Source organism: Glycine soja, chromosome 2 (assembly GCF_004193775.1).
Source record: "Glycine soja cultivar W05 chromosome 2, ASM419377v2, whole genome shotgun sequence".
NCBI lineage: Eukaryota > Viridiplantae > Streptophyta > Magnoliopsida > Fabales > Fabaceae > Glycine > Glycine soja.
The window spans coordinates 4,518,707-4,536,514 of record NC_041003.1 but is presented as its reverse complement, the minus strand read 5'-3'; the positions used below and the strand labels follow the sequence as shown (position 1 = coordinate 4,536,514).

Sequence of the window (17,808 nt, the reverse complement as noted above, 5' to 3'; positions counted from 1 at the left end):
CTCGTTAATGCATGGCTTGACAAGTCAAGGGTTGCCACTGATGAATATGAAAGCCACTTTGGAAGTTGACCTTCAATTCCTGTGTTAGCCAATTTTAACTGAAAAACTCTCAATTTGGAAAATCATTTAGGTACTTTGGTTAGTCCTAGTGGGTTGAATGACAAGTCTAAGGTTTGCAAACTCTGTAGTTTAGCAAGTTGAGAGGGAAGTCTACCAGAAATTCAGTTCCTTGACAAATCAAGTGTTTGAAGGTTAATTAAATTGTCAAAGGATGGTGGAATTTTGCCACTGAATTCATTGTTTGCAAAAAAGAAATCAGTTAAATTGGTTAGATGGCCAATGGTGGCAGGTAACATCCCAGTATGTTTGTTGTTCTCAAGAATAAATTAAGAAATTTTTTATGTATCTCTTTGCATATTCCTTTGCATATTCCGTTTTTATGGCCAATAGATGGACAATTGACTCCTTGCATATTCCTTTTTTAAATTAAGAAATTTTTTATGTATCTCTTTGTTCTACTTTTGCCAGCTGTTGGAGCTGGACTTACTGGAAGCAAAATGACTAGGAGAGTTGGGGGTGTTGATGAGTTTGAATTCAAGGCCATAGGAGAAAACCATAACCAAGGCGTAGGTTTTGATATCTTTCACATCCATGTTTTCTTGTGACATAGCTTGCTTAAATTGAGCTGTGATCTATGTTTCTGAAAATGAATCTTTTCTAACTTCCTGGTAGCAGGAAGATTTGTGAATGCTTATTCTAGGACTGACTGAATGCTTAATTTAAAAGATTTGTTTTAAATAGACAAAAAGTAAAATTTATTACTTAACATCATATTTGTTAATTTTTAAGCAGTTTACTCACGAAAGGATTAGCTGGAATCCAACCTGTCGATATTCTTGGGATTTCGAAAATGTAAGATGTTCCTTCATCCTCTTTGATTATGTATAACTGATATCATTCATAAATTATGAATATTTATGTTTAGTAGAATGGGTGCTTGTTTTTGCATTGCGGTGTTCTGTTTCTCTGTTTACGTCTCTTCTGCCCAACCGGTTCTCAATTTAAAATTTAAAAGGTATAAAATAAGATTTAAAGGAAAATAAACTTTTAACATTTTTATTTCAACTTGTATTTATTAGGATTTTTCTTAAATTAAGTGTGTTTAGAAGAGCATTTGTAAAATTGATTTTAAATGAAATTAATTTTGTTTAAAATTGATTTTCAAGTGAAGAGATTAATGCTTGAATGATATTTTTTTCTCATTGAAAGCAAGGTTTCGGGGCTTCGAAATCGAAAGTATCGTCATACTCGTCGTTGTTTCAAAGAGTACTTTTCCTCGTTGACACCTTAGTCCTTGTACTAATATTAATTTACACACATATCCTTTTCCTCCTTGTTATTTATTTACTTTCACTCTCATTTGTTTGAATTTCCCTTTTATTTATGAGAAGTGAGTGATTTGTTTTATTTGATTGTTGGCGTGTATAGGAGAAACCGGAAGAGAAAGGAGTGTTCTCCAAGCAAGTTGAGGCGATAATCTCTGTCAATCAAAAACTCAGTTATGGCGGAGATTATTGCCTCGGCTTGCTTTAAAACACTCCTCTCCCTTCCCGTCTCCTAACTTATACACGTCCAAAATCAAACAAACAAATCACTCACTCCTCTTCATAATTGCAAATAGAAGCGAAATCCAAACAAATGAGAGTGAAAGGAATATGTGTGTAAATTATTATTATTACAAGGACTAAGGTGTCAACGAGGAAAAGTGTTTGCCGTTAGATTTCACCAATTGAGAAAAATGTCTTGCCCTGAAATAGGAAATGAATTGAAAATTACTCTTTGAAACAACGATGACGACATTTTCGATTTCGAAACCTGCGATTGAAGATAACTACACACTTGCCTCCGAACCGCGGCTGTTTTCAGTTCCACGAACCAACAAATCCTCAAAACTCGCACAACGATTTTCAAATCAACCTTCGCAGCAAGTCAACTACAAATCGAACAACAAACAACAAAACCCAAAGATGTATTACTATCCGCACGAAGAGAAATGTTACGGTAACGTTGAAAAGAAGGCGATAGGCTTTATTTGAGGTAGGGCACACCTCCTAACAGTTAGTATTTCGAATCAAGGTTTTGCATGCTCTATTCATTATTATGCAGTATCTTATATACTGCGAAGATACAAACATATTAACGACCCTTAAAATCAGGTGTTTGTTTTTTTCTGTTGAGGGAATGAAAAAGGGAAAATAATATGAAAAGATTGATTGGCCTGGGGAAGTGTGAAATGAACGGTGGTGGTGGAGTTGTGACTAGTCATTAAATCAAATCTGATGAGCTCCTAAATACAGGTTGCGTGATGTTTTGTGTTCAGGTTCACTAGCCCTTTCTTCCACTGCAAAAATTGGTGAGTGTTACGTCGCAAATTTACCTTGTGTTCTCTAATTTTACTGATAAAAAATATATGATTAATTATCTTTGGTTTACCAATTATTCAATTTCTCCAAATAAAAAAAAAATGCATTGCATTTACATAATTAATCAATTAATTATTAGAGTTCTTTTTGGTGAAAAATATTATTCACTTTTTTTTACAGCTTACATTTCAGATTTTAGGTACTTACTTATGCATTAAGAATAAATTGAACAATTGCTCCCTCGATTTTCTTTCTTAGCTTTGAGATCTATGCTGTCAATTATATTCATTATATTAATAAATTTTATATCTTAATTTTAATTTATCAGTGAAATGTTTTTGTCTTTGTCATATATAAAAAATAGTGTTTTAACGGTAAAAACAACATTCGTACACAAATCATGTCATTATTATAAAATAAATAAATTTATCATATATGATAATTTATTATTATTAGATAATAATATAAAGTTATTTTTATACATGCATACATATCTTTTTTTCTAAAGAAATAATACAAAAATATTAGTTAGATTTTTAAAGAATTTAAAGTGTGTTTGGTATCAAGCTTAGTAGCAATGAAAATGGATATTGATTACAATCAAATTTGACTTTATAAAAAATATAGTTAGTGTTTAATTATTGCTAGGTAAAATTAACTCAGACTCAATCTCCATTTGACTATAATTTAAAAAGAATGTTGAGTTAAAAAAAATAACACTAAATTCTATAACAAACTCGCTTTCAATAGGAAAAAAATATCATTCAAGTATTAATCTCTTCACTTGAAAATCAATTTTAAACAAAATTAATTTCATTTAAAATCAATTTTAACTCACAATAAGGTTTTCTGTTTTCACTTGTAATCACAAAAATCCCACGTTTCCATTTGAAAACAATGTTTTCTTTGTTTCCTATACAAATATTTCAAAAATAATAAATAAATAAAGTTAAAATAAGGAAGCACTTTGAAATTAAAAGTGAAAACAGAAAATGAAAAAATATTTTTGTAAATCATTCAGTTTCTAAATAAATCTTATGTTACCCCATTATTAAACGAGATTAAAAAAACCTCGAGGAGGATTGCAATTATTTCCCTGAGACATCCTACCGTCAAACTCTTGAGTTACAAGTTTATGATTCTAAGTACAATGAGTTAACTAACTATCAAACTTTCTAGGATAAACTCATGAAAACTTGCATAAACTTGAGCCAAGAAGCAAGTGGATGAGTTCAAAATCAAATATAATTTTTGCCCCATAGTTACAGTGTTCTATGCTACTCATGCATTATTTTTGAAGCCAACATAAATGTAACAATTTACAATGGCTCAAATGATTTCAAGAAATTGGCTCTTTTTTATAAATATTTTCACTTTAGAAATTTATGTTTTCATGAATTTATGTATAATGTGACCATTAAGTAGTTTTATGTTATGTAGTAGTACTAATTTTCTAGCACATATTATTGTGGTTCAGTACTTTGCTTATTGCAGAGTTGAAGTGGTGAATGTGTTAAGAGTATTATGTTATGCATATAAGCCATTAATAGGTTTTTTAATATTAATTTTGATTCATAGTAAGTAAACTCTTATGAGTTTACTAGCGGAGTCTATAAAAGCTCCACCAAAGCTCCACCAATTTGGGTAATGTCTCAAGTTTGACAACCTTGCATTCTACCATTGCTAGAAACACATGAATAATTTCATAACAACATAGAGCCCATTTAATTTAAAGATCTTGAAATCTATCCTAACCATATGCAGCTTGAAAAACAAATGTCTAAACATCAGATACAACCAGTTTAATTAACCATAGATAATTAGTATATTGCATTTTTTTTTCTGCATCTTCTATTGCCACGTGAGAACAAAGACAACATTCGTACACAAATCATGTCATTAGTATAAAATAAATAAATTTATTATTAATAGATAATAATATAAAGTTATTTTTATACATGCATACATATCTTTTTCTAAAGAAATAATACGAAAATATTAAAGTGTGTTTGGTATCAAGCTAGTATCAATGAAAATGGATACTGGTCACAATCAAATTTGACTTTATACAAAATAGTTAGTGTTCAATTATTGTTAAGTAAAATTAACTCAGACTCAATCTCCATTTGACTAGAGTATAAAAAGAATGTTGAGTTAAAAAAAAATAACACTAAATTCTATAACAAACCTGCTTTCAACAGGGAAAAAAATATCTTTTAAGCATTAATCTCTTCACTTGAAAATCAATTTTAAACAAAATTAATTTCATTAAAAATCAATTTTGGAAATGCTCTTCTAGACACATTTAATTTAAGAAAAATCCTAATAAGTACACGTTGGAAACAGTTTTCGTAAAAATGCCAAAAGTTTATTTTCCTTCAAATCTTATTTTATACCTTTTAAATTTTAAATTGAGATTTACTTAAAAAATATATATGGATACACATCATGGCTTCATACATTTTCGTCCTATTTTCTATCTTGACAAATAGTACTGCTGACAAATATTGATATATTTTTATATTTGAAACAAAAAGTGTAATAAACAAATATATTTCATACATAATTTCTGAATAGGGTCAACCACTTCAACGGCTGGCAGAAGAACGTAAGCAGAGAAACAGAACACCTCCATTAAAGGTCACTGTATCTGTATGCAAGAAATGTAGTTATATACAGGATAGTATGTATCCAATTGAAGTTGGTCTAAGATCTTTTGTGTAGCCCACAGATAAGACGAATGGCCTTCGATGTGTTCTGTCACATCGACCTGCAATACAAAAACAAACACTCATTCAACTAAACATAAATATTCATAATTTATGAATGATATCATTGCGGTTTATTGAAAATAAGGTTGCAACTTGGAAAAATAGTTATACATTATTAAAGAGGATGAAGAAACATCTTACATTTTGGATCCCAGGAATATCGACAGGTTGGATTCCAGCTAATCCTTTCGTGAGTAAACTGCTTAAAAATGAACAAATATGTTAAGTAATAATTTTTACTTTTTGTCTATTTAAAACAAATCTTTTAAATTAAATCGTTTTACATTTTTACTAAGAAAATGCCAAATAATAACTCTACACAGGTTTGCTATACATATAATAAGTAGAAAAATTCTGTATGATATGCGACTCTAACACCTTATATATCCCTCCCCTGCTTTCTCTTCAACAAAAGAACAGGGCAGGCCCCTCAGAATTATCATATAGTGACGTTATGTTAGGTGAGACAAATGCCAACTACCACATACGAAAAAGGTTTAAACTTTAATGTGAAAATTGACAACAAACCATGAAAGATATGGTTCCAGATGAACACATGAAATGGTGTTAATGAACACAAGAAATGCTGTTTTCAGCCCATACTTACAACTTCCACTTAAAATACGGTTCTAAGGCGATGTTAGTGTTCCTGTTAGTGTTGGTGCAAGTAAACTTAAATTATCTAACACTTGCAGAAATTTTACAATTATGTTTTCATATACCTGGCACGGAAGGCAACTCCAAGCATCCAGTCAGTCCTCGAGTAAGCATTCACAAATCTTCCTGCTACCATCTACAGAATACCGAATACCAGGAAGTTAGAAAAGATTCATTTTCATAAATAAAATATGAGAAAAATCTATTAAGAGTAAAATTAAATCCCCCACAAACCTTTCTAGTTGCTTCCCAGTTCTCATCCATGATTGGGATGGGTGCTCCAAGAAGTACAACTTTTTCTACAAGTTCAGCTGTCAATAATAAGCAGGGCAGACATTAAAAGTAATATGGTAACGTCTCATTCAACGGATAAACATGAAAAGAGTATGCAGGGACATTAAATTATATGCATCCATCACTGCAGTTAAAAACATAAAAGAACAGGAAAAAAAACAAAAAAGGATAAGATTTAATATGGAGTAAAATAACCAAAACACATCAAGGACAACCAAAGGAAAAAAAAGAGGAAACTGGTAATACCTACCACCGTTTTCAGTTTTAGCCAAATACTGTAGACACTTGAAAATAACTCTTGCCCCAAGTGAGTAACCTATAAGTGTCACGGGCCTGAAATTCACAGACCAATAATAGTACATCATCTACAATTTTCTTGAAGCTGAAGTAAAAGAAATTCTGGCATTAGTAAAATACCTATTTCCCTGCAATCCTTTTAACAATACTTCAGCGAGCAACTTACCAGCTTTGTTTGATCTAAAAATCAAGATAAATCAGCAAGTATATCTAATCTAAGAGTAGACAAAGACAGGAAACTGCTGATAACAAAATTTTCATGGAGATGGTGGAAAAAAAAAGTAGATACTCCTTTTATAAAGAAAAAGGCGGGGGTAGATACTCCTTGGAATGCCAAATCCAAACCACCTTGACATCAGCTTTGTATGTTAATAAACTTCAATATCAATGATCAATTAAATCAATACTCCTAGACATAACTTTTACAATTACCAAATTAGAACGTAATCATAGTAAACTTGAACATGATGATCAAAAAGCAATGCAATCTTCAAATAATAAATTTTAGGATTCTTAGTGGTGAAAAGTGAGAGGCAAGTTCTAATCCCATAGAAATAGAAAATAATAATTATAATAAATATAGATGGATTGAATTTAGATATCCATCAATTAAATTCAAGGACAACTTAGATTTTCTTAAAAAAAATTGACAATCTAAGATTCTAAAGTAAATTAATAGTTTTATGACAAGAGAATTCCCTCAGAAAATGAAATTAATTCAAATTAGTCCCACCCTGACTTCTAATTCAAGTCAAATACCCTGAACTGAAAATTTGAACACTTGTCTGATGTGTTGTTTTAAAAATTCACCTGATACACCTATTTATATTTTATAATAACATTCTAGGATCAAGCACTATAGTAGTGCAACTAGACAACTAGTACAAACTTATCCCAATAACACTATTTAAATTACTGATATTCTAACCATCTAACACCTTGAATTGCATATATGATATTAAGTAACACCAGCAAGCAGAAGCTTCTTCTCCACTTCCAAGCAAATGTTTTATTCTAGACACAATCAGGAGACAAAATACACCTGTTAATAGCAATTGTCCATTTACTGTCTATAAAGTCAGTTGCTGCCAGTAATGCAGCTGGCCAAGCCAATGCAGTTAAGAGTGAGCTCAAAACAGTCATCATTGCCCCTCGTTTCATCAGCTCCATCGCAAGTTCTGATTGAAGTCACAGCAATATGAACATCATTCACAGCACTACTTATAAAATAATAACTTCGCTTTATCAGAAAGTTATAGCCTAAATCAATTACTTGAAGTAAGCCAATCTTGAATTGCAGTGCTCACAGCAATCAGATTCTCGGACTCCCACTGCAGCGCATACCTAACTTTTGGCAAGACCATGTGAAAGGTCATTTTTTTGGCAGGGATCATCACCATCAATCATAAAAATAATAACATCACAGGTTTTAAAGTTAAGATAAACTGAACTAAATTACAAGCTGATTTCAATGCAACAGTAGTTTTCTATCAGCATGTTGCATCAACATAAAAAATTCCTAGGTGAAACCACCTTCCTTGACCAATGGTACTAGTATTATTGAAGGTAGATGTTCACTGTTGTACCTCTCCAAGTTGTCATTCTGTCCTTCCCATGGCCTTATAAAATCTTCCTTCTCAAAGACAAATCCTGAGACTAAGATCTCAACCCCTAGCCTCTGCAAGAAGAAGTTCAACAAGAATCTAATTTGAAATAATAACCAAGTGCAGAAGTATCATTTGATACTACAAGAAAGGCGAGACAAAGTTCACACATGCACACACAAAAACATAGATCACAATTCACAGCTCAATTTAAGCAAGCTATGTCACAAGAAAACAGGGATGCGAAAGATATCAAAACCTACGCCTTGGTTATGGTTTTCTCCTATAGCCTTGAATTCAAACTCATCAACACCCCCAACTCTCCTAGCCATTTTGCTTCCAGTAAGTCCAGCTCCAGCAGCTGGCAAAAGTAGAACAAAGAGATACATAAAAAATTTCTTAATTTAAAAAAGGAATATGCAAGGAGTCAATTGTCCAACAGATGCAACTTTTATCACAATAACAATTAAGAACCAGCATGTACTGTTAAGAAATCAAATGTACTGTAGTCACAAATCAGGATATCAGATATTAATGAGCCTGCATCACTCCTCCCCTTAGTAAACTGTTACTTCCTAAAGTAAACACAAATTCTCCTGGAACCTTGGCATATCCTCTTCTGAACAATCAAAAGATGATCAACTAAAGATTGTATTTCAGTCTGAATGAATGTATCTTATTCAAGCAGTTAGTGTAAGCATGTAAATTGGTAATAACAATACAACAACCTTCATAATATATTTAATCAGATAACACCTTCCAACCTTTCCATCAGCATGCAACATAGAAAATATCATATTGAGAACATATTCTAAACCTCAAGATGAACATAAAAACTATAACACGGGAACTTGTCAACAATGACCTAGTGATTCTAACAATATTCTTAAGGCTTGAACTCCACACTAAAGTTAAAAAAGTGAGGGAAAGAAGCTACAGTAACATGGCATGAGTGAATTCTAGCAATTTCAATCACATATATTATAGGCAAATATAAACCTCCAAATGATGCAGCAACAGCAACAGAGCCAGCAACAGTTCCTGCAGCACCAGCAGCCGCAGCAAATCCACTTGCACCAATTACAGGGATCAGAGTACCCAAAGTTGGAGCTAATGCACCAAGACCTGCAGCAATGGCTGGTGCAGCTAACCCTGTTGAAAGGTTAAAATAAAAAAAAATTCTATTCAGTAAAAATTTATTCATCTGAAAATTATATATTCCACAATACAGTTAGAAAAGACAACAAGGTCTCCAATCCATACCACCAGTAATAGCCAACAAAGCTCCCCCAGTTAATGCAGCAGCACCAATTATACCACCACGCTTCAATTTAACCCACTTGCTGTCTTTTGATTGAGTTTCTTCGTTCTTTGATTCTTGCCCTTTAAGAAAAGCCATCGCAGAACAAGCAACCATGGTCTCAATGGCCTCCTACAAAGCCAATATCCATCTTCATCCTTAGAAGATATCGGACCAGTAAATACGAGATATTTTTATTAATTTGCAATGCAAAAACATAGCTTATAACATACAAACATTTACAATCACATTCAACTCTAATTCAAGTAGCTTAGAAATGAAGGCAATGTTCACGACAATCCAGCATAAACCATGGCACTCATATCTCATGATCTCCAACATATGACAAGTTATTTACCAATGAGTCAATCACATAAAGTTCCAGACTACAAGATTCATCATACAAACCATTTTTGTCCACTTGACATCAAGCCATGTTGCCAGCAACCGCAGAGCCACACGATGTCGAGCATCATAGCCCTTCCTTCTCCGCCCAATATCTTCACCTAAATTTGATAGACAACCAGACAGAAGTTCATACAGAACTGTCACCTTCCTCTGATCACTCAGCATCATTACTTCCTCAATCGGTCTCTCATCAATTTTCCAATCAACAGATCCCTGCTGCGTCTCTTTACAGTCAAGTAAAGGAGCAGCATCCGTCTCCTTCTGAACTTCCAAATGTGCATCCACCTTTTCACAATGAGGCTGAACATCATCAATTGAAATCTTCTCACGACATTGATGCTCATATTCACGAAGCTTCTCTCTTTTACACTCAGAAGACTCGGATTTTCTCTGCATGTCAAGTGCTATACCATCAACCGCACTTGACAAAGCACGTTCTTGATCTAACCTTTGAGAAGAACCATCGTCCAATTCTTGTGAAAGTAATCTCAAGAACTGTAACATTAACATGCATTGTTCTCATTAAGAGATATATTAGAATTATAAGCTTTAATTACTCATTTGGTCTCTATACTAATCTGCACTTTACTATTTTGACCCTATATTTAAAAATTGTAAGTTTTAGTCCTTAGACGAGCTAATTTAAGGTATTTGGAATTTTGATTCCTGTTGTCAGTTATCTTCTAACTCCTTAAACTTCAGTCGCTGAAACACCACTACTAAATTTTTTCTAGTAGTGTAAAACCTCCAGAAATTTTCTATCGTGGAAGAAACTTCAGACAGTTCTACACCACCCAAAAAATTTTGTTTGGTCTTAACACATTAGCAACAGTGTCAATAGCAGAGACCAAAATGCATTAAATTTACGTATCCAGGAACTAAAAACTTATAAATTTTCAGTCCAGGGTCAAAACAGTGAAGTGCATATGGACCAAATTTATAAGGGTAAATTATCACTTTTAATGCCGTGACAATTTAGCCCCGAAAGAACGAAAATTTTGATTTAATGTAGTCCCTCACTGTGTAAAGTGCAACAATTATGTTGCCGTTAAGTTTTTGCGGACCATTTTGCCACTAAGCTGTAAAGTTTAGGACCAATTTGACGCTGAGTTGTAATTGTGTTCTTTCAAAACTAAATTGTAACAGTCTTACAATCCAAAAAGTGGCCATTTACCAAAATTAATAATTAAACCGAATTATAATTAATAAATAAATAAAAACACTAATGCGTAAGTTTTATACGAGTGAGGAAAGAATAAGTAGTGACACATACGGGTCCCACATGATGCGTAGCGGAAGAAGAACCAGCGGTTTCCTCCAGTCCAGACCACGCAGCGGAATCAATATCTAGAAATCTGTACAGATTCGGATTTTGATTCAGAGATCCAAATTAACTAACCGGATTTCACATCAATTAGGTATAAACAAGACGTACTTGAAAACGGGGCGGAGCAGACCCGAATTGCTGTGGACCCAGAGATCCGGGTCATCGGAAACGGAGTCGCTGCCGGAGCTGCTACTGTTACTGGTTCGTTGTTCCGAAACTGAGAGCGAGTCCTCCGAAACGGGTAACGGAAATGGGCTGGTTTGGTTGAGGTGGGCCTCGTGAAGAGCCAGGCCGAACAATGCGGCCGCGGCGTACCTCTGCGTCGGCGACAAAAACGACGGCGTAGTAGGAGGAGGAGGTGCCGCCATTGGAAAGACGATGAGTTGTCGTTTTCTTCTTAGGGATCGTGGTTTCGGTTTGAGGGGGAATTGAAATTTGGTAACGTGTGCGTGCTTGGTTACTTCTTTGAAAGGCCGAAAGCGATACGAATTACGAAACGGGCTTTAATATGTTTGCATTTTTTAAAACTAGGCCGTGGAGGATTACATGGCGCACCGGAGATTTTCAGAATTTTGTTTTTTTTATCACTGCGGACAAAAGTGCATTCCTGGTTGGGCCATGCCATGGGTGACTACGTATCAATGCCGCATAAATATAGTGTTTTAAGATATATATATATATATATATATATATATATATATATATTCATAGGTAAAATTAAAATTGGGTTTATGGCATTTCTTATTCTTATTTAAGATTTTAATTGTGCCAATAAATTAAATAAATTAGGCGATTTTTTATCTGAATATGATCCTTTGTATTATTTACGCTTTGGTATAATAAATTCTTGCAGTGTAATACTGTTATTATGACACTATTTTGCTGTTGTAAGCTGACATGTGTACAGTACCGTGGCAGCTGGAGCTAATCAGTTTAGAGTAATATTGTTTTTGTGTGTTTTTTTTTTTTACATTTTTAAATATATATCATCCTTAAATAATATACGCATTGATAATACAATTTTTTTAATAATGTTATCCAATTTAAATTATTATATATTATAAGTTTATTTACTTTGAAAAATCTTACTTTAAAAGATATAAAAATGAAATTTGATTACTTAAAATATAACAATATATCAAAAATGTATATCTATTAAACTGTAAAGTATATGTATAAAAATATAATCGCTAAATAATATTCAAGCACTCACATGATTAAATATGCAATGCATTTTCCCCTTGTGTGCGTTATGGAGTTTGTTAGTGATACGAAATTGCACTGTACGAATAATGCATTGCATGTGGAGAAGATAGAATGGATTCGGATAATCAGAAATGAACTCACATGCGGGGTCACGTGAGTTTCCATAAATAATAGTATTTTGGCAAACAATTAAGGAAATATTAATATGACAGTAATAATGATCTGTTTAAATTACCAAATTACCCTTTTTCTCTCACTCTCTTGCCTTCACTGTGCACCCTAGTGGAGTTGTTGTGCCTTTACTTATACCATCATCAAGATCTTCGCCTTTTGCATGACAACCTCACAATGGCAATTGCCCTTACCATCTTCATCATTGCACATTGTGAGAATGAACACCACAATCAAAATTTTGAAAAAAAAAAAAAAACTAGTTGAATTTCATCTAAACATTCACAAAAATAAAGCACTAAAACAATTGGTGTAAACATTGAAAGTTATAAGGACTAAACAATAAATACAAAATTACATTTTACAGGTCAAAATAACAAATTCTAATAAGTAATTCAAGATATGATTTCATGAACTACACAATAGATGATTCACCCTAGCCTCAACTCTATTTTTTTTCCCATGAAAAGAAAAGAAAAAAAAAACATAACAATCAAGTGTGAACTTTCATATGGGAGAAATTCTAAATTCCAAAAAAACGGTGAACAAGTATATAAAATAAAAAAAAAGGGCATGAGATGAGATGGCAAATGAAATGATTTTGTCCTTATTAGTCATTCATAAAATCGGGTGGAGCAGCTAGGTTTTGGTGTCCGCCTAAGCCCCTTCTTCTCGCTCGGTACACTCTTATTGCTATCCGCTGTTCACACCCTCCCTCTCACATGTCAAACCTCAAGCTACCCATCTCCCTCTGAAACACTTTTTCTCCCCTTTCCTTTTTTTACACCTTTCACTGGTATCCCACCTATCAACTTCTCTGAGATTCAATTTCTGTATATACAATAGTTCTATATTGTGTCTGATTAGTTTAATTCCTCTGTAGTATAATACTATTTAATGCTTGTTGTTTCTTTTTTGAATGATTCTTACAAAGTTCTAGCTTGTGCCCAATTGCGTCGATATATTGTCATTTTCTCTTCTTAGTTCTTAGTTCTTACAGTGCCTCACGTCTTTGCTGCTCCTTTTTATAATTATCTTTATTGTTATGATGAACTCGGGGTTGTGGAGGTTTTCAATTGCGCTTGTGTTCGCTGAAATTGCGAAAAAAAGTGAAGTCAAATGCAGCCCCAATTGTGGTTGGCCGCAATTTTAAATCTCAGGTTGCAACTTAATAACAGTATATGACTCTAGGAAGATCTGGCCTATGGTAGTAATTGGTGAAAAAAAATCTTATCTTTTAGTGATTTGATACTAGGTATGCAGTTACCTTGCTAGTGATGAAGTTGCATTGTAGATAATGAGACAATTCAAGAAAAGTTTTCTAGTCATGACAATTGTTGGAGATCCCACGTCAACTACCAAAACAGTGGATATAATAGGGGGGACAACCCTCACCTTACAAGCCGGTTTTGTGAGGTTAAGTTAGTCGTAACCTACACTCTAAGAACAATTAACATGGATCTACATATCCACGAGTAAAGAAGAAAATTGGTTATGTATGGAATCGGAAGGTTTAGAGACCAAATTTTGGAATCTAAGAATTAATGGGTTAATTATATGATGATATCAATTGGTTTGTATTTGTAATGCATGATAATTGTCCTACTTGTCTTTTTATATCTGATGCTAGAGTCTTGGGCCGTTGTTGGTTTTCTTTTCTTCTATTTTTCTTTCTTCTTTTGACTGTGAAACATCAAGTTGTAATCTCAATTTCTCACAAAGTGTAAATAGGTAGGTCATATTGCCAGAGGATTTTGGCTATAATGACTGCATCTGGGTTGAGTGGTTGTCCCACAAGATGTCCACAGCTACCTTTTCATCCCATGGGATCACGCCATGCCCGGGTTATGGCCTTCTCTGTGGCTGGGAGAAATAAACAAGGGATAGCATTTCGTCAAGTGGAAAGGTATATGATATTGATTGTTACCTCCTGAACTTGGAACTTGATGTAAGGTTTGTGCGAAGTTGAATGGATGAACAATTCTTTATCCTCGCCTTGTCTCTTTACAGAACGAGTTTTTTGTCTCCTATATTAAAATGCAATAGACAACTTCAGTTGGTCAAAAGTGCCATGGATGCTTCATATGGTGATATGTCAAATGATTCTGCTGGTAACTTTTCTTTCTTGAAGAAGCTCAATTCTTATGATTTCTTGATATGGAAAATTTCATCGCTAGGGCATCGATCATGTAAAACTAGTATATTAGGTACTAGGTTGATGGTGCTTTTTCCTGAAGCAAAAGTTGGTAAAATAAAACTAAAATGGAAAATGATCATGTGATAATTGTAGATGTTTGGTCTTCTCCTGAATGATAGGCTAGGAATTTTCTTTCGCCTTTATTTATTGATTTGTTGAGTTGAAGTCATTATCCTTTTACATTTATTTAAGCGCATCATTCATAGTTCTTGGTGTTTCTGAGAACCAGAACTAGAATGTGATAAAAATGGAGTGATACCTTACCAGCTTGGAAGCTAGGTGGCCTGACTGTTGGAGATTGAAGAGGAAACTGTTTTTCAGCCTTTTGATTTTGGGGTACAAAATTATGGTTTGATGTTTGCCCAGAATGCCTATTTCCCTTGTAGAAAACTGTGAAATATATTTACTTGCATGTTTTAGTGGGTTCCATTTTAATGCATTCAGAATGATTCATTCCTCTATTGATTATTTTCCACCTAATGCATATGATACTTGAATCTCTTATATAAAACCATTAATATATTATCGCTTGCTTTATCATTTTGCTGATCCTTTGCTGCATATGCAGCTGTTTTTCCAAGAATTAATGTGAGGGACCCATATAAACGACTTGGAATAAGCAAGGAAGCTTCTGAAGATGAAATTCAAGGAGCAAGGAACTTCCTGATTCAAAAATATGCAGGACACAAGCCAAGTGTGGATGCTATTGAGTCAGCACATGACAAAATAATCATGCAAAAGTTCTATGAACGGAAAAACCCAAAAATTGACATTAAGAAAAAAATGAGGGAAGTCAATCAATCCAAATTTGTGCAGGCTGTCAGAGGCAGATTTCAAACTCCATCTACAAAATTCATTATAAAAACTTCAATAGCATTCTTGGTACTTGGAGTTTTGACTGTCCTCTTTCCAACTGAAGAAGGGCCAACTCTTCAGGTAGCAATATCTCTGATCGCCACAATATATTTTATCCATGAACGGCTGAAGAGCAACATACGAGCTTCGCTATATGGGTACATACAATGCGTCTTATTCTTTCAAATATGTTTAGAATATATAGTGTTAGATCGTGATTTGTTATTTTTCATTTAAAAGCATCACATTCCCATGGTGTTACATTCGGATGTTAATATCATATTATCATTGTGCCCTTTCTTTAGAATTTGTTGCATTAGTGGTTTTTTTCTTTAGGCTTTTACTTATATGACATGATGCTTTGTTGCAGGGTTGGAGCATTTGGTATTTCGTGGCTGTTGGGAACCTTCTTGATGGTGTCAGTAATTCCTCCTATTACCATACTTAAGGGACCAAGGGCATTTGAAGTGATCTCATCACTGATAACATATGTTCTATTATGGGTTTCATCGACCTATCTTAGGTGAAGAGGGTTTTAAAGCCGAAGACCAGTTTTTGCAGAAGAAGTTCACGAAATTTTATGGCCGACCTTGTTTAGATGTCAAATTATAGCTTAAAGGAGAAAAAAAATGACATACATTATTTTGTTGAATTAACAGTTGTTTTGTCTTTTTAGATTAAATATTTGAATTAGCAAACGTACTGGAATGTTTTAGAAGCGGAAATGAATGTGTTTTTTGTTCAGTTTGGATATGAAAGTTTTGGCTTTCAAATTTTACATATATCCGTTTCAAAGAGATCTGTCTCCTTAAATGAGTCTATGTAACTTGATTCGAGTTAGTTGTGACCTAATGTAATTTTTAGAATTATTAAACATATCCGTTTCAAAAAAAAATTATAAGAAAAAATTCATAAAACCGTAATTAATTATGTTATAAATAAACTTAACATGTGATTTTCAAACTTATTTTTTTTAATAAGTCAAGCTCAAGCTATATTTTCTTCAGTAAGTTAAGCTCATCTAGTTAGATTTATGTAAATAAATAAGCCAAACTTAAATAACTCATTTTTTTTTAAAAAGTCAAACTTAAGCTTCTAGTACTATTTTGGAATTCTTTTTTTATCTATAAGAATTGAAGACAGATATAAGATTTACAACAATTTGCGCACCTTCTCAATCAATTAAATTAGACATTTCTCCTAGTAAATAGTAAACTCATGCAGAATTATAGTACATCATTCACAACATATATAATTAATCATGTAAAACTGTTGCCTGTGTCCAGGCACTCAGATAACCACAAGTCCATATATATGATCTAAAATCTTTTGCCATACTTTGTGAACTGCATCAGGAGAGGTGCAGTTTTTCGCATTACCTGAAAACAAAATCCACAAATTAGAATGTTGGTTGATATGTGTAGCATGACAACAACTTAACGTTGATCATGATATCATATAATTTATTTCTTGCTCCCTTTTTATAATTATTACTAATTACTAATATAGTGACTTGTGCATTGTGCGACCCATGATTATAATATAAAGATGTAAATGTTTTCAATAATAATTATAAAAATTATAAGAAAATATATATTTAGAATAATCATTATTTGTTTAACAATAACATTGATTAGAAATCTAAAATAATTTCCAAATAATATATTTTAGAACAACATGGATGATAATATAAACTAAACTTAATTTATCTAAAATAACACGTAAAATTAACTAAGTTTTTAGTCTTGAACTTTCTTAGATTGATCTTTAGTCCCTAAACAAATATTTGACTGGTTAAAGGTCCTTAAAGTTTTATTTCATTAAGGTTTTAGTCCCTGCCGTTAGAGACTTGGAGTGTGCCGTTAAGATGATGACTTGTGCATACCTTCAATGGAGAAAGGAGATTGAAGACATCCTCGGAACAGTTGCCACAATTGTAACATTTGACAATGTAGGAAGGTACTGAAATGTTTAATAGCAATTAAGCAGCATTCCAGTGAACCAAAAAATAACAGTATTGCTAGCATTACACAACCAAGGCTGAACAATATATTTTTCTACGATGTGTTACATGATTCAGAAGTCTTCTTTTCCCCCTTTTTATTAGGTAAACAAACCAAAGAATAGTACTAGATATGTTTGAGCTGTAGCCTAAGATCATGCTACCAACGTCAAGCAACTACGAATAGGAAAATACACATAACTTAATGTAACTTAGATTGGAAATGAGCTACTCATTTGTCCTAGATAGCCATCAAATAAACAATCCATTCTGGATTTTAGAGAAATATAGTTCAG

General features: G+C 33.1%; 2 protein-coding genes and 1 long non-coding RNA gene across 8 annotated transcripts; 2 read left to right on the top strand and 1 right to left on the bottom strand.

Annotated features, from left to right (window-relative positions):
- Positions 1 to 5,258, top strand: LOC114381742. Its single transcript, XR_003660066.1, has 5 exons — positions 1 to 349; positions 529 to 626; positions 853 to 912; positions 2,358 to 2,413; positions 5,001 to 5,258. It is a non-coding gene; the product is annotated as an uncharacterized LOC114381742 (long non-coding RNA).
- On the bottom strand, positions 4,821 to 11,701 carry LOC114381723 (transmembrane and coiled-coil domain-containing protein 4-like). Of its 3 annotated transcripts, none has more exons than XM_028340952.1 (15): positions 11,190 to 11,700; positions 11,028 to 11,109; positions 9,755 to 10,249; positions 9,310 to 9,478; positions 9,046 to 9,198; positions 8,310 to 8,407; positions 8,029 to 8,120; positions 7,716 to 7,786; positions 7,485 to 7,620; positions 6,563 to 6,622; positions 6,396 to 6,478; positions 6,086 to 6,162; positions 5,917 to 5,987; positions 5,336 to 5,396; positions 4,821 to 5,193 (listed from the first exon to the last, which is right to left on the bottom strand). In XM_028340952.1, the coding sequence occupies exons 1-15, from the start codon at positions 11,447 to 11,449 to the stop codon at positions 5,065 to 5,067; spliced, it is 2,037 nt and encodes a 678-aa protein (XP_028196753.1). In that variant the 5' UTR covers positions 11,450 to 11,700; the 3' UTR covers positions 4,821 to 5,064. The 3 variants fall into 3 exon arrangements, with proteins under 3 accessions (XP_028196753.1, XP_028196757.1, XP_028196763.1); XM_028340956.1 differs by having other exon boundaries at positions 5,336 to 5,393; positions 11,190 to 11,698; XM_028340962.1 differs by lacking the exons at positions 7,485 to 7,620; positions 7,716 to 7,786 and having other exon boundaries at positions 11,190 to 11,701.
- A 1,346-nt stretch (positions 11,702 to 13,047) lies between these two features.
- Positions 13,048 to 16,305, top strand: LOC114381697 (protein CHAPERONE-LIKE PROTEIN OF POR1, chloroplastic). 4 transcript variants are annotated; one of them, XM_028340937.1, is made up of 5 exons: positions 13,048 to 13,254; positions 14,194 to 14,364; positions 14,469 to 14,569; positions 15,224 to 15,668; positions 15,881 to 16,305. In XM_028340937.1, the coding sequence occupies exons 2-5, from the start codon at positions 14,222 to 14,224 to the stop codon at positions 16,035 to 16,037; spliced, it is 846 nt and encodes a 281-aa protein (XP_028196738.1). In that variant the 5' UTR covers positions 13,048 to 13,254; positions 14,194 to 14,221; the 3' UTR covers positions 16,038 to 16,305. The 4 variants fall into 4 exon arrangements, with proteins under 4 accessions (XP_028196738.1, XP_028196733.1, XP_028196729.1 ...); XM_028340932.1 differs by having other exon boundaries at positions 13,049 to 13,254; positions 14,190 to 14,364; XM_028340928.1 differs by having other exon boundaries at positions 13,058 to 13,254; positions 14,181 to 14,364.
- Positions 16,306 to 17,808: the final 1,503 nt, after the last annotated feature.